At 31.1% G+C, this 17,425-nt stretch overlaps 1 protein-coding gene across 2 annotated transcripts in view; it reads right to left on the bottom strand.

Annotated features, from left to right (window-relative positions):
- The window catches only part of Nf1 (neurofibromin 1), a 141,005-nt gene that overhangs the window by 113,861 nt on the left and 9,719 nt on the right, over nucleotides 1–17,425 (bottom strand). For both annotated transcript variants that reach the window (XM_067271960.1, XM_067271961.1), the window contains exons 2-5: nucleotides 7,477–7,620; nucleotides 6,084–6,176; nucleotides 2,365–2,433; nucleotides 2,097–2,215 (exon numbers count right to left, since the gene is read on the bottom strand). In XM_067271960.1, coding sequence (XP_067128061.1) covers nucleotides 2,097–2,215; nucleotides 2,365–2,433; nucleotides 6,084–6,176; nucleotides 7,477–7,620 — 425 coding nt within the window. The remainder of the gene's footprint in view (nucleotides 1–2,096; nucleotides 2,216–2,364; nucleotides 2,434–6,083; nucleotides 6,177–7,476; nucleotides 7,621–17,425) is intronic.

Raw genomic sequence — 17,425 nt, 5'->3', positions numbered from 1 at the left:
TGATGAGAAGAAGTTTAATTTAGATTGCCCTGATGGATTTTCATATTATTGGCTTGATTTAAGAAGAGAAAGCACAGTTAAAATAAGCCGGCAACAAGGGGATGGGTGTGCAATGATTTGGGATGGTTTTGGATGGGGAGGTAAAACTGATTTAGTATTTGCTGACAAAAATATGAACTTAGAAAAGTATCAAGAATTATTGTATAATAATATGATTACATTTGGTGCATTAATTGGAGGTCAAAATGGAGGTTTCAACAAGATAATGCTTCTCATTCATGCCTCAATGTCAACTAAAAATTGGTTTAAAAAAGAAAATATTGATGTAATTGACTGGCCTTCATATAGTCCAGATTTAAATCCCATTGAAAATTTATAGGGGATGTTAGCAGCCATTGTTTATTAAAATAGGAAATAATACGAATCTGTAAATCAATTGAAAATTGCAATAATGGATGCATGGGTTAAAATTAAGAATGAACAATTAAAAAAACTTAATAGACTCCATGCCTAACAGAATTTTTCAAGTAATTGTAGCCAAAGGGGGTGAAAACAAATATTAAAAGTGTTTAAAATATATTTAAAAATTATTTTTATGTAATTTTAGAAAGTGTGCCTATACTTTTGTAACACATCAAAAAATGAATATTTATGAAAAAAAAATTTATGCTGCTTTACAAAATGTAAAAAACCTGATAAAATAATCAAAATAATGATAAGAAATAATTAATAATATTTTCAGTAATATTTTCAAAGTAAATTTTAAAAAACACAAAATTTATGGGGTTCCTATACTTTTGTAACAGACTGTAAAATACAATTAAAAATTGCAGCCTGGCATCGTGACAATGTCATAATAAATAATTGCTTGTCAGATTTTTAATTTAATTGTGATTTGTTGACAGATTAAGCAATAGAATATATTGTTAAATAAATACCAAAAGTAACTTTTTTAGCAAAATTTTAAGTGTAAAGTATTTCTAAAAGTAATCAATGTATTCTTTAAGACTTTATCCCGAAGAGAACTGCACAAGAATGTAAACTTCAGATTACGAATTAACTTTTGAACAGCATTAAAAAATATTACTGAAATATAACTCAAGTGTTACAAGTTTATTACTGTATTTATTATTGTATTTTATACTGTATCTAGCAGAAACTTTGCCATAAGACATTATTGTTAAATCACACATATATAGGAAAAATAAGAAGTAAATAATGTTATTTATGAAAAATTTATTAATATAAAATTATTAATTTAAGATTGTTACAGGAAATCCTCATTAATTTGAAATTGGACAGTTTGAAATCCCACTAGTTCATAACTGTAATATTTGTCCCAGCCAGGGAAATAGAAATTTACATGTTAAGGAATTTGGCTAGTTCGAAATACAGTTCATAATTTGAAGTGAAAATTCTGTCCATACTGTGATAAGCATTTGTTAACTTGTTCATTTAAACTGAAGTGCCTCCATACTATAAGAGAACAGCAGACCAAAAAACAACTCTAATCTGGTCAAAGTGACTTTGCTTTTACAGCAACACATTTTCAGGTGTCACCTTACCCATAAACTACCCTTTTTTCTTTTATTGCAAAAAATATGTAGTAGTAGATTGAAATATTTGTAGGGCTCTACTAGATCTGGCCATTTGCTACTTTCTGGGCCACTTTAAAAATAATTAGGGTTGCATTTCTAGGAATTCTGCTTTACTTTTTATAAAATGTATTTGGTGACCCGTGAGGTTATCAGTGGACACATGCTGTTTACCTGCAATTTATTTATATTATTATTATTAATTAATTAATGAAAATAGTGTTCTCTATACATAGCCATATTCCATTTGCTTAATAAATTACATCATTTACATGGCATTAAGCATACTGTACAGAAATCTTGGATAATTTGTTGTGATTATTTCATTCCTTGAACTTCCAACTAACGAGGATTTCCTGTGTTATAAAAACTCTCTGGACATAGCAACACCCTGTATCAATATACACCATGTCCAAACAGTAGCTATGGTAAATGAATTGCCAGTGATGTCATAACTATTGAAAACATTGGATTTTACTACATTTAGTAAAAAAGAAATACCTGGCAGATATCCTGCTGAATACTGCATTAAAATTGTTTAAACTCAATGCAAATAACACTTTGGAAGCCAAATTTTTCAATTCAACAACAAGAGGATTATCACTTGGCACTTCAATAAACTAACAAAAAACAAACAAAAAATTCCTGTTAAGAATATAAAGAATATTGCTGGAAAAAAATATACGGTATATATTTTAAAATGTATTTTTAAATAATAATTAAAACTTTCTTAATTTTTTTACATTGCATAATTAAAATGAATTTTTACCTGGCATAGTTCACGAAGTAATGATTTCACATTCATTGCTTCATCATATCGTGTTGTTTCCTTTGGTTGCTAAGAAAACAAATAATTGTGTATTTACATAATTACATTAAAAAATTACAGCTGTGAAAAGAAAACTGATTAAATTATCTTTCGTGTAATTTATTTTGATATTGTTTGCTCTTCTTTAGTTTTCTTATTTTCTTTATTTTAATATTTACAACAAAATAAATTATTAGCAACATGTTGAATTCAATTGAACTATTACTGATATTATATTTCAGATTTAAAAATTTGAACTTTTAATAATCTAAGCAAATAAGTTAATATATATTTTTTTTAAATGTAACTAAATGGACTCAAAATACAACAAATTTCTCTTTTAAATTTCATAATGATCAAGTTAACCACTCAGCAGTGAGGGACGTATATATACATCGAGGGCGATCGTGTGGCAGTGATGAGGGACGTATATATACATTAAATTCTTTTGGGGGTATCACCAGAATCTAGCCAAAAACTACCGCAAAAAAAAAATTCACATAAAAAATGAATTATGTAACAATAAAAAAAGACTTTTCTTTACTAGACATAACTGTTTACAAATACTTTTTCTAAAACGGAAATGAGAAAAATTGCGTGAAAAAATACTTTAAAAATTTTTCAGGTATATTCTCCACTACTAAGGGATAGAACCATACCTGACTCTCCCACTGCTAAAAGGTTAAAATTATTATATTATTCTTTTTTATTAATGTTGGCTCCAATTGTATTTTTTATTTAAAAGTACAATCTAATTATATCATTAACTAGGACATCACGAGACTTTGTCATATCACAAAAGAACTGAAGCAGAGACAGAAGGAAAGAAGCAATCCCTGCACCTGTTAGACACAAAAGAGGTGATTCTTGTACAGTACCTAATGAACACGAACAGGTGAACTTTGCACTTACTGCCACAAAAGAGGCTATCTTCATACCTGCAAGCTACAGGAGATATGATCCTTGCACCAGCCAGGTATGAAAAGACAATCCAAGAACAAAGCAATCAATGGCAATACCTGTATTCCTATGTCTTTTGCACACATAATACTGTTTTTATTTTTGACCCTTAAGCCTAAATTCTGTTAGGTGCATTAGTCACATCAGAGAGCATAGACATTGTCACTGTAATACCTTTGTATGTCGAAAACAAAGACTCCTATTGGACTCCTCTCTAAACATGGACTCCTACTTTTACTTTCCTGGCTCTGTTACAGATAAAGGGCTTTAATCCATCAAAAAATGACCCCCCCAAGATTTTTATATTTTTGGACTCAGGGAATTTAAAATGTAGAGAAATACAAAAACATTCAGTTTTTATCTTATGTATAGATGTTAATGTGTGTGGCATAATTTTGTTTACCCTCTTCAAAGCTCAATAACTCCAGTACTTTCAAAAATTTCTGAAATTTTGCAGGAAGGTTTGTGTATTAGAAAGATTCATGCTATTAAATTTTGGTGGTTTAAGGTCAATGGGATGGGGAGATAAAGGGTAATTATGTGTCATATCTCAAGTAGAGTCTGACTTCATGATTTTACTCCTTATTAGCATTTACAATTTTTTTATAAAACTCATCCTTACTCTCAAAATTAAGCTTTTTGCTATTTTATAATTAAAAATGTAACCAGTTTTTTTTAATGAAATATCATAACAGACAGTGCCACCAGATTTTAAATGTTGCTGAGAAAGTTAAGCAATTCAATTTAGATTTTTTACACTTAAATGGACCCACATTACATTCTGGGTTCCTTGTCTCAATTAATGAAAAATGGCAAAGTTTTATCAAAATTAATCCATTAAATTTTGAGAACAAACTTGATTCCATAAGCCCATGCAAGATGTGCTTGCAATCATGAAACGTCGCACGACAAAGTCGCACAATTCGTGCAATATCGCTTTGTTGTGTGCACTTGTGAAATGACTTTATATTTATATCTCGAAAATGAAGTCATGGACCTCAATTTTTTTATTGTATTTTTGGATTCTCATTGCAATTAATGGAAAATGGCAAAATTTAATCAAAATCTATCAAACAGATTTTGAGAACAAACACAATTCTGTAAGTCTCATAGAAGAAACTTCACTAACACTCCGCTTCAATTAAAAGTAATCTTGATTGAAAATATTTAATAACTCACTGTTACTGTTTTTACAGTGGTGCCTCATATAATGTACTTAATCCGTTTCAGGTGCACGTCCATTAAGTGAAAAGTCCGTTATACGAAACGCATTTTCCCATAGAAATACATGTTAAAACATCTAATTCATTCTGCAGCATAAAATAACCGTACTGTACCATAAAAAATGAAAATGGAGTAGTCACCAATTATGCTGGGTAGTCAGATGTTGTGAGGAGGAGGTGAAGGAACACTTTCTTCACACATTCATACAGACAAAACACTTTTTACATATTGCAGCAGGTCTCTTTTTATTGTTTTTTAATCGAAGTCAGATTAAGGAGAGACTACCGGGGCTTGCAGAGTCAACTCATCTTGTTCCATCCTTTGTTTTTTGGCAGCTGGCTTCTTGAAAAACATGTCTAAGGTGGTCTGTTTCTCTATCTTCTTCAACACCTGTTTTCCAAAATACCTACATCAAGAAGCTATTCTGGGAAGCCAAGAAGAGGAAAACATCTAAAAATAGTAGATTGTCAATGGCAACGGCAAAAGAGTGGAAAATCATTCGCACTTGATCACAGAAAGTCCGTTGGTCGCCTCACATAACTGCCGAACGGAAAGTCCGTTGTTCACAACATCCATTATTCGAGGCGTATGTTATACAAGGCACCACTGTATTTAAATTTTTGATAATAAATCTTTTAGTTAAAAAATTCTGCAATATAATAATATAAAAATAAAATTAATTTCATAAAAACTACCATAAATTTCAAGTAATATTTTAAATTCCAATTATACTTAATTAAATTTTATACAAAATTATCTGCAGCAAATTTATTAAGCTAGATAAATCTTTTTTCATATGTTACAATGATAAGATAATCATCATCATGAATAATACATGAATTTCATATTTAATAGATTCAAAAGAGATTCTAATTAAACATATTGTTCTAAGAATTTGAGCATTCCCATATAAAACAATTCATGACAGTATCATAATTTAACTGTTTTGAATTTTTGAAGTTTCCTTCATAACTTCAGCTTCAGTCATATTGAAATGACCGCATGTCAGGATTCTTTCATTTTTTTGTTTTTAGTTTTTATGGTGAATAAACTTAAAAGACATCAATAGTTCTGATTTCTATGTTCAAAACAAGACAGATAGATAGATTGTACCAAATTTTAGCCTTTACTTGTCAAAATGCAAAGCATAATTATCAGATGACAATAATACATGAATAAGCTAAATAATTCAAAAACTTCAAAAAATACAAAGATAAAAGTACTTTTAAAAATACACTTCAAATTAAAAAGAAAAAACAATAAAATACACTTTCCTAATGTTATTTAAAATTAAAACAAAAGCATATTCTATTATTGTTCTTTTGAAGTTATTTATCCTTCTTACTTGAAGATTTAAATTATCTAATTCATGCTTGTATCATCCATGTTATGTTATTCCCATTTAACAATTGCTAAATTTATTAATTACTATTATTACCAAAAATGTTTAAGATTAACATAGCAATTAATTAATTTTTAATAAATGATAAACTTACTCCATTTAAGCACTTTTCTAAAGTATCTAAAATTATTAGCTGCGATTCATAAAAGTTTCTTTCAAATTCTGGTTGAAATTGTCCATGTGTACGCTGGAAAAAATTTAAATATTTTATATTTCTTTTAATTACAATATATTTTCAATATTTAGTTATTTCTTAATTTTGTGAGGTAACAAGAGAAAAAAAAAATTTATTTATAGTTATATTTAGATACTTACATTATTTATTTTTCATTTTGTTTTAGTTATTTTGATTTTTGGAAAGTGAGTTATTTTATACCTTAACTGTTATCTCACTACTTCTCAACTAAGGCTTTCATTTGTATAACAACATTTTAATAAAATTATTAATACCCTGATCTTGAAAAACACAGTCTCCAATTATAAACAATTTGATGTCAATCTGTGAAACTTGAGATAATTTACAATGAGTTTCTGAAATTTGATATGTTTATTTTTTGCATTTTGGACAAATTACAATAAAATAAACATAAAAAAAAAAGCACTTTTGGCATTCCATGAATATTTTGCATAATTAGAAAGAAGATAAAATGCAGAAATTAAAGATATAATTGTAGTTTTTAATGTAAAGCTAATAATTTTACATTTTTAGAATAAAAACTGATGTCTGTGAGATACCATGCAACCTAACTCATTTGCTTTCTTTCATTCACCCTCTGTAGAGGGATATATAATCTCAGTTAACTGATATGTTGGCATTCCCCATGGTAAACTGCCATATCTGTTTTTACCATATGGAAATATCTGATTTCATGGTTTTCCTGAGACTTGACATGCCAGTTAATCCACAAAACTATGGTAATAATAATAAAATACTCAGAACTCATTTACAAAATAAAGTCCTTAGGGAGAATGGATATGGTAGTTATTGTCAACAGTCCTTTCATATCAAACACTACATAAAAGTTTATAAACATTATAGGACTTCATAACACCACATTACAAAAAACTGCCATATTAAACATGTCATACAGTCAGGAAATTCTTAAACACAGAAATACATACAGGAACAGCACATTTGCAAAACAACATTTCTTCCTATAGCTATGTCTTGACTTGGTCCTGTAGAGCACATAAGTTGAGTAGAATACATTCCCCTAACACAATAATAATAATAATAATGATAGTAGTAGTAGTAAATGTTAAAATTAAATATAAAAAATTTTTGTGTCGATAACATTTATTGACATAGATCCAAAAGTTGATAGCTCAGTTTCTGAACAGGATCTTCTAAATAGTTTACTGAGAGTTAAAGAACTACAAATAGTTCTCAAAGATTATGTACAAAAATAGAAAAATCAATTTTAATTTATAGATTATTATATCTATCATTTTTACTTTCTCATAAAACATAATTTATAAAAACTTACCATTTCATTGACAGAATGGAGTATTCTGGTAAGCCCAGAAATAACTAATGAAAATTTATTTTTACTAATGTTAATGAGACATTCTTTATTCTGTTCAACATTAATTCTGGAATGAGTAGTTTGTGGGCCACTGCGACATGGTAACTGTTAAATAAAAATTTCAGATTTTTAGTTTCATTAAAAATAAAAATCTCAATTTAGATTTTAAATGCTTTAATTAAATTTGAATAAAACAAACATTATGAACTGAATCATAACAAACTAATAAATTAAATATATTTAAATATAATTAAATTTTTATTCTATAATATTTTCAAAGATATTCTTAATTATATTTAATAGTTATCTAATTGTTTTTGCATTTTATAAAATGCTCTTTATATATGCACAATAATATTAACACAGCTAGAACATTTTTTTTAAAATATTTGAAATTTAGAACAATGAGAAATTTACATAAAAATTAACTACAGAAAAATCAGGAGAATGTGATTTCTGAAACTTTTAGTAATCATTTTAGTATTAACTGTCCTAAACAGAGAAAAATCTAGATTTACTAATTGATCAAATGGTAAGAAGTTGCTTTATTTATGTGAGGATTTAAATCTAATTATTATTAATGGAAGATGTTTAGAATATAAAGCTAGTGAATATTCTTTTATCTTTAATTGTGATTATTCTGCTATTGATTTGGTCCTTGTTACTCCATTAATATGAAAGAATATTGTTTCTTTTATGATGGATCAGTTTTTGGACTGTGATCATTGTCCGTTGATTTTGTAATTGGCTTTGGGTTCTGAAATTTTGGCTCCTATAAAGGATAAAAAAAAAAAAAAAAAAATTAAAAGACTATTCTGGAATGAATCTAAAAGAAATGAATTTATTTTGGCAGTGGAAGAACTCTGACTTATTTTTCTTCTATGGGGAAATTAAGTCTTTTTGAATTGGCTTGTAACAAGGGATTTAACGTAAGAAGGCACAGGGATTCATGGTCTTGGTTTGGTTTAGATAGCAGAGTGTTAATTAGAGATCAGGATAGAGCTTGAGAGCATTGTAAAATGTGCAATTTTAAAAGAGGAAATGAAAACCTGCAAAACTTGGGAAAATCAAATTTTGATCCAGGAATGGATGGCTCAATTCAAAGAAGTTAAAGAAATTCTGCTTTCAAGCATATGAGCAGAGAAAGTGCAAATGCTGATAATTCTCCTGTAGAAGAATGGTTGAAATCAAAGAAAATATTGATTGACCAATACAGTTCATCTGATATTTATAACATTAATAAAAGCACTGTTATTTTTATTAACTGTTACTTGTTAAGAAATTTAGTTTAAAAGGTGAAAAATTCTCTGGTTAGGAAAGACCTAAAATCAAAACAATGACATTGGCAACATTAAACACACATGGGCCTGACAAAAGGAAACTCTTAGTTATCGTTAAATCTAAAAATCCCAGTTGCTTTAAAAGCTTCATAAAGTTCCCAGTGTGCTATCATGAAAACAAAAAGCATAGATAACTTCAGAAATGTTTGGATAATGGTTGATTTGAACAACAAAATAATCTTGTTTATTGAACATAGATTTTAGATTTTTTTTGTTGATTCAAATGCTATGTTCAACGTCTTGTTCTATGTACAATAAAACATAAAAATTATAGAAAACTTGAATTGAAATTAGAATTAATTTAAAAGTCTTTAAGACAGGTAGAAGTGTTTTAAAATGTTCATGATGATCATCTTTCAGGGATTGGATGAATAGTGATTTATTCTGGTTCCAAATTATTTTTAAAATGCTAGAGTATAGCATCTATATATATAATCGAGACGAGTTGATGATAATAATAATAATAATAATAATAATAATAATAATAATCTCTCCCGTGGTCACCACCTGGTCGTGGTGGGAGAGCCCAGTAATTTTACTGATCCATAGGGCAATGCAGGCTGGAGCACAAGCTCCTGGTAGGGACACCCATGCCAGTAAGGTCTATGGGGAGAAATAAAGCTAAGAGTGACCACACACCCACATTCTGTGGAGATATGTATCATGGTAGTAACCAGATCTAAAGTGTGATACCGGCTCGGACGTCGCCCGGGTTAACAAGGTCCGCGTTCGTGGGTTAGGCAGAGGCTCACGTTCGAAAAATAGGCCACAGTCTCCCTTGGTTACCGGTGGCGAAAGCAGCACCGGCCCAAGCATGGCTACTGCAATGCCCTCAACAGATGTGAGGAACCAACCTAGCCTTGGTGTTTCTGTGGCAATGCATCCACAGACCACAAAGGCTGGAAAACCACGCCAACGGATGAAATGGACAAGTAGAAATGAACGAGTTTATCATCCGTACTTATTACACCATCACAAAACTCGAAACAAACATGACAGCATACAGACAACAACTACACCATAGATTCACACAACAGTATCCCCACCTCACTGTCACCGAACAAAGGGTTGTTGATCAAAAAAGAACAATTATACACAACAACCTTATTCACAAACAACACTTGAACTTATCAAACAACAGGTTGCTGATCAAATACATCAACAGACAGAAACATTTAACATTAATGAAGATCATGTAACCTGTCAGGATAATCCAGCAACAAGCATTGATAATAACACACATACAACAATTACCACTAATGATACTATAGACACTTCCTCATCCATCACTGATAACATAGACATGGATTTAGTTAATACGCTCTCACATATATTTCAGGAAACACTCACTAAATATACAGGCACAGATCCCACACAACGACCACGAATACCAAAAATCAACACGTCAAAGGAAGTAGGAAAAACATTAAATTATGTAAACACTCACTTACTACCACACTACATTCATTCAATTTCTACACTCGCAGACATTCATACATTAGTTTATGCTGGGGCAGTCACAGTAGTGACACTCCATGGACTGAAAGTACAATCACAGACAAATACACAGAAAACACAATTCTATCACAAGCCTGCCTGGCAGAGAAGAATAGAAACACAAATAAATGACATTAGACAGCAATTAGGCAGGCTGACACAATACACTAAAAACAACATAACTCCCAAATTAAGGAAACAGCTCAAAAACATTTTCAAGAAAATAAAAACACACACAAAACATGAACATCACAACACATGCATCACAGAATACACTTGATACACTAAAACAAAAACTTGCTGCCAAAGCACGTAGACTCAAACGATACAAAACATGTACACTACGAAAACAACAAAATAAATTATTTACAAACAATGAAAAACTCTTTTACAGACAAATTAATAACAAAGCAAACACTAATACACAGCACAGTGGCACACCAACAGAAGAAGAACTCACAACATATTGGTCTTCTCTTTGGTCCAGTGCTGTCACGCATAATGCTGATGCAGGCTGGATCGAGGAGGAGAACAGAAACTTGCACAACATACCAACTATGCCCTGTGCTGAAATAAACATACATGATTTCCAATACACTGTTAACAGAACACACAACTGGAAGACACCTGGTGTAGACAACATTCACAATTTCTGGTACAAAAAGTTTACATCACTGCACCAGGAACTAGCTAAACACCTAACACACATCATCATCAATCCACAAGACATGCCAAATTTTCTTACTCAGGGCATCACCTACATGAAACCTAAAAACAACAATACCACAGACCCCACACAATACAGACCAATTACATGTCTTCCAACACTCTACAAATTATTGACATCCTGTATTGCAAACAAAATATACAAACATGTTGAAGAACACGACATTCTTACAGAACAACAAAAAGGTTGCCGTAGAAACCACAGGGGATGCAAAGAACAGTTACTCATAGATTCAGTCATTCTACGGCAAGCACACAAACAACACAGAAACATACACATGGCATATATAGACTACAGAAAAGCATTCGACAGTGTTCCACACAGTTGGCTGCTACATATTCTACACATGTACAAAATACATCCATCACTCATTGCATTCTTTCAAAACACTATGCAGCACTGGAGAACAACACTACATCTCAGGGTTCATAACACTTCCATACAAACAAACCAAATTTTTATTAGGCGAGGAATTTTTCAAGGAGATTCCTTGAGTCCACTCTGGTTCTGCTTAGCCCTGAACCCATTATCCAACATGTTAAACAACACACAATATGGTTACAATATCAGACACAAAAAAACAACACAGTTTACACTGTCACATCTCATGTACATGGATGACATAAAACTTTATGCATCCACACAAAAACAACTTCATCAACTCCTACAAATCACACATTCATACACCAAGGACATACAAATGGAATTTGGCCTAGATAAATGCAAAACAGTTCACATAGAAAAAGGAATCCTGAAGAAAGAAGATTTTGCGCTTGGAAATGGAGACATTATTGAATCCATGGAAGAGGGCGAGTTCTACAAGTATTTAGAATTCCAACAGGCCAAACTAACAGAACATACACAAATAAAGCAAAGATTAATTAAAGAATACCAAAGTAGGCTAAATACTATTCTCAGAACACAGTTAAATGCAAAACACACAGTTAAAGCAATAAACACATATGTCATCCCAGTACTCACATATTCTTTTGGAGTTATACATTGGACTCACACAGATCTTGAGCAACTCCAAAGGAAAACAAGAACAACACTTACTAAGCATAAACAACATCATCCTAAATCCACCACAGAAAGATTAACCCTTCCACGTAAAGATGGCGGACGTGGCCTGATTGACATAGTTAACCTTCACTACAAACAAATACAGTCACTGCGAGAGTTTTTCTACAAAAAACAAGAAACATCACAATTACATAAAGCAGTAACTCTAGCAGACTCGAATAACACACCATTAAACTTACACTCACATCATATGGACACAACACAACATATAAAAAGCATAGACACCGTTAAGCAATCGTGGGCTCGAAAGGCACTCCATGGCAGGCATCCTTATGATTTTGTTGACAAAACTGCGTCAAACAGCTGGTTAGCTCGGGGATGCCTCTTTGGGGAGACAGAAGGATTCGTGATTGCCATACAGGATCAGGTCATAAATACTAAAAACTACAGAAAACACATACTCAAAGATACAACACTCACAAATGACACATGCAGAAAATGTCACGTCATGCCAGAAACTATACAACACATCACCTCTGGTTGCAAGCTCTTGGCACAGACAGATTATTTACACAGACATAATCAAATAGCAAATATAATACACCAAGAGCTTGCAAAGAAACACAAATTAGTAGACATCCACAAACCATACTACAAATACATTCCACAGACAGTATTGGAAAACAACACGCACAAAATGTACTACGACAGAGCCATAATCACAGATAAAACAATTTACCACAACAGACCAGACATCACACTCATTGACAAACACAATAAAATCACATACATTATAGACATATCCATTCCAAACACTCACAATATACAAAACGCATGCACTGAAAAAATTAGCAAGTACACAGAACTCGCCCAGGAAATAAGGCATCTGTGGAGGATGGATAGGGTGCTTATTGTACCTGTTGTTCTCTCCGCTACAGGTGTCATATCACACACACTACACAAAAGCCTGGGCACATTAAAATTGAATAGAAACACATACATCACACTACAGAAGGCCACTATATTGAATACATGTCACATTGTGAGAAAATTCTTGAATACAGACACACATACTGATACACTTCTTTAATTTCTGTTTTGGTTACTATGCCTTGACTTTGGTCCGGCATAGTACACAGCCACCGGTGTTAACCAAGTATATCTCACTTAACCCAACATAATAATAATCAGTGCAGAGCCCAAACGATAAGGAGTTGAAAATTGAAATTTGGTACACAGTTAGGGTACGTCACGAGGACGCACACTAAGAAGGGATTTTTTGAAATTCCTCCCTACGGGGGACAGGGACAGGATTAAGTCTTAACACTTCCACCAACAATGGAAGTGTTAAGTAACAATGGAAGTGTTATGTAACAATAAAATTGTTAAGAGAAAGAGACATGCAAGATGCAGATGCAGTTTTTTTCATTTTTGCAGGAAATTGAACATATTTTTAGACCCATCTAATTCTAATTAGTCTAGAAACAGGGGGACCCAATTCTTGCATTCTGTGAAAACGGGTAAGGTTAACTATAACGTAATAATCTTAATCTTCGCTACTGTTACTTTTGCCCGAGCAACACCAGGCCTACCTGCTAGTTTTAAATATAATTTTGTGACTAAGATTATTCTATAGATTACTATAGATCCAAATTAAATAACATTCACACAGTCATGTATTTATTTATTGCAAAATAATTTTTATTCATAAAAAATAATTCAACTTTGCAAAAGATGGGATATTTAACAAACATTTTATTACAAAGCAAACAATAGTAAATTAACACACAGTAATTGTATTGCTTTGGGTAGCAGTGTTTAGTCACTCCTAGAAAGTTTCCTTGAAAGGTGAAAAATTTATAAATTTTTGAATACATTCAGATTTTAATGTTTAGTTTATGAATAATAGCTGAGTACTCAGTAAAGCAAATGGTGTTATAACAAGTAGAATCAGACATAACTCATACTGCTTCTTGAAAAGTAAAATGTAATGGAACTTTGTGGGTGGTATCAAGCTTGAAGGACATTTCTTCTTGTCATAAATATTATGATAATTATATACCAGATTATACTATATTAATATTATGAATTAAAATTTCCTTTTTAGTGCATTTGTTTAATGTGCAGTTCAGTACTTTCCTAAAATGACATTGTTAAGTATGCAATAGTCAGCATATGCAATTAATATAATTCATTGTAAAAGGCCTGAGGAAGGCCTTTAAACAACCAAACGTTTGCTCCAAATACACCTAAATTGCTAGAGTTTCAAAGGTATATTCTTTACTGCTATTCATTATACAGCTTATATCAGTGTGTGATACTAATGCTTTCTTTTCTCTTAAAATTAATGCATATGCTTTCTAAACATTACTTTTATAATGTTTAAAATGTACTAAAATTTGTTTATTCTTTTTTCATTCAGATTTGTCTTTTGTTAAGTGTAAACTAATCATAATTTTAATATTATATTTGTCAATGTGGACTTAAATTATTAGTAGGACAGTTAAACTGATGTAAGCAAAATGCAGGAAGTTGGGTGCTAGTTCACACGGAAAAACAGTCTGTCTTTATTTATTCTTTATTTTCCGTGTGAACTAGCACCCAACTTCCTGCACTTTGCTTACATCAGTTTAACTGTCCTACTAATAATTTAAGTCCACATTGACAAATATAATATTAATATTAATTGAAATATGGACAACAAGGCAACAACAACTAATCATAATTTTATTTAAAAAGCATTTACAGTAGACCCCCCTATAACACTGGTTCGTATAACATGGCAAAAAAATTGCGATCGTGTTCGTATAACACACTAAAAGAGATTTGTATAACACAGTAAAAACGTCATCGCTGACTCATGTCGTGACAGGATTGGTTGAATCTGGACCAATAGTGGATATTGTACAAACCATTGAGTTTAAACGAGCACTGGACCTACTAAAAAGCATTTATTATTCAATGGCCATAAAAATTATATTTTTATTTTTTTGTGAAAAATTTGCTGATCAGAAAACACGCGTCCACCGTTCAATGAGCCGCTCTGCGACAAAAACAAGCTTAAGCAATGGCGTCATTTGAACGGTGACCACTCGGTAAGTAATCCTTCAATTTTTTGTTTATAGCATAGTTTATATGGATTATTCCCACAAAATTATACATGATTTGGAAATGTTGAGTCAAATTAGTCTAGAATCGATTAATTTTATGGAAGAAAACCTTTCAAACAGCCGTAACCTCTAAACTGCACACGTGCCAGGCTGTGATTGGCTCATGTATTTAAGTGACTCGTACAACACGGATTCATATAACACGGAACGTATCTACCATGTTATAGGAAGGGGTCTACTGTATTTTTCTGAGTAATATTTTTTTTATTTAAAAATTGTTTGTCATCATCAAGCTAATAAAATTATTTCTAGACATAGTTCATTTTCTATCCAACTAAGAAATTTGTCAAATACTAGTAAGTCAATAATATTGTTTTGGGAGCCATCTACAACAACTACTTGCTCCTACTGCAGTAGTGATATCACTAACGGCATTAAAAAATACAAGAAATCCTGTTGGTTCATAATTGGACTTTTGTCCTAGCTGGGAAAATTGAGATTTACATGTTAAGGAATTTGGTTAGTTCAAAATATACCTACTTCAAAATTCGAAATGAAAATTCTTCCGAACAGTGATATGCATTACATTAACTTATTCGTTTAGATTGAAGTGCCTCCATGTTATAAGAGTACAATAGACTGAGAACAACCCTAATCTGGTCAATATGGCTTTGCTTTTACATCAGCACAGTTTTGAGTGTCACCTTACACATGGACTACCTTTTTTCTTCTTATCTCATAAAATATGGCTAGTTTTCAGGATTGCAAGAATGGGCTACAAGTAACAGATTAAGATATCTATAGGCTCTAGACGACTTTATTTAGATAACTTATTATTTTTTGGGCCACTTTTAAAATAATTTGGGCTTCATTTCAAGGAATTCTGCTTTAATTTTTATAAAACCTATCTGGCAATCTGTCAGGTTCTCACTGGACACGTGCTGATTACCTACAGTTTATTAATATTATTATTAATTATTAATTAACAAAAATAGCATTCTGTATATGCAACCATATTCAGTTTCCTTAATAACTTACATCACTTACATGGAATTTGGCATAATGTATAGAAATATTTAAATCTTGGATAATTCGAAACTCGATAATTCAAAGTTGCAATTATTTCATCTCTTGAATTTCAAACTAACAAGGATTTCCTGTATATAAAAAATTGCATGCACTCATACTAATGACTTTAGATGTCATTTTGATTCCAGTGTATCTTGAAAACAGAATCATGGATCCCAGATTTTAATTACATTTTTAATTTCCCATCTCATATTATGTAAAATGTCAAAGTTTAATCAAAATAGCCCAATCAAATTTTGAGAACAAACACAATTCTATAAATCATACATAAGTTGTTTTTAAAAAACATTACATACATAGAACCTTTTACGGTGTGATAATGCAAAAATATCGACAAACAAATGTTTTCAAACCCCTTCTGGGCTCTGCATCAGGTTCTAAACCGTTTCTAGATGGAGGTTCGATTGCCATTAAATATCAGTTCGATTCGCATGTTGTTTAAATATCAGTTCGATCGTAGGTTCAAAAGGATGTTTTTGCTAACACTCCACCTCAATTAACAATAGAAATGTATGAGTAATTTCTTTATTGAGTATTTTTTAAATTTACCATTGAAACATTTTTTACTTTATCAGTTTGTGAGACCACACTTTCATTGTTTTTAAAAAAGTTTTCCACTATCATTGGAAAATAAATACTTTATACTATAGTAAAGAAAACAATCTTATCTCATTATTACTGTATTTACATGAATGTAAGATACACTTTATTCAGGTTTTAGTTTCTCTGAAAGTGGGTGCATCTTAGATTTGACATAATACATCATAATTAGCAACCTCTAGTACCATGCATCTTACTTCTTTGTCACAAATTCTATTATGTCATTTTAATGATTTTATTAGACCAATATTCATAATAAATTATTTAAGGTGTCAACATAGCTCAATCTTTTTAGTCTATTATAGTAACATCATTACTACTACTTGGATTAAAAAGAAAAAAAGTTATGCAGCACTCTTTCAAGAAATGTTGCATTTCCAATGCTTCAAACACAGAATAATTTCATGTAGAAAGATATAAACATCAAATCTAATGTTAATTTACAAAAGCCTAACATAAAAAGTGAAGAAGTTTCTGACTTTGATACCACAGTAATATATACAGTAGAATCTCATTTTAATGAA

This window comes from Centruroides vittatus, unplaced genomic scaffold (assembly GCF_030686945.1).
Source record: "Centruroides vittatus isolate TY-2023 unplaced genomic scaffold, ASM3068694v2 contig_417, whole genome shotgun sequence".
NCBI lineage: Eukaryota > Metazoa > Arthropoda > Arachnida > Scorpiones > Buthidae > Centruroides > Centruroides vittatus.
The sequence above is the reverse complement of the archived record's forward strand: the minus strand, read 5'-3'. Positions and strand labels throughout refer to the sequence as shown.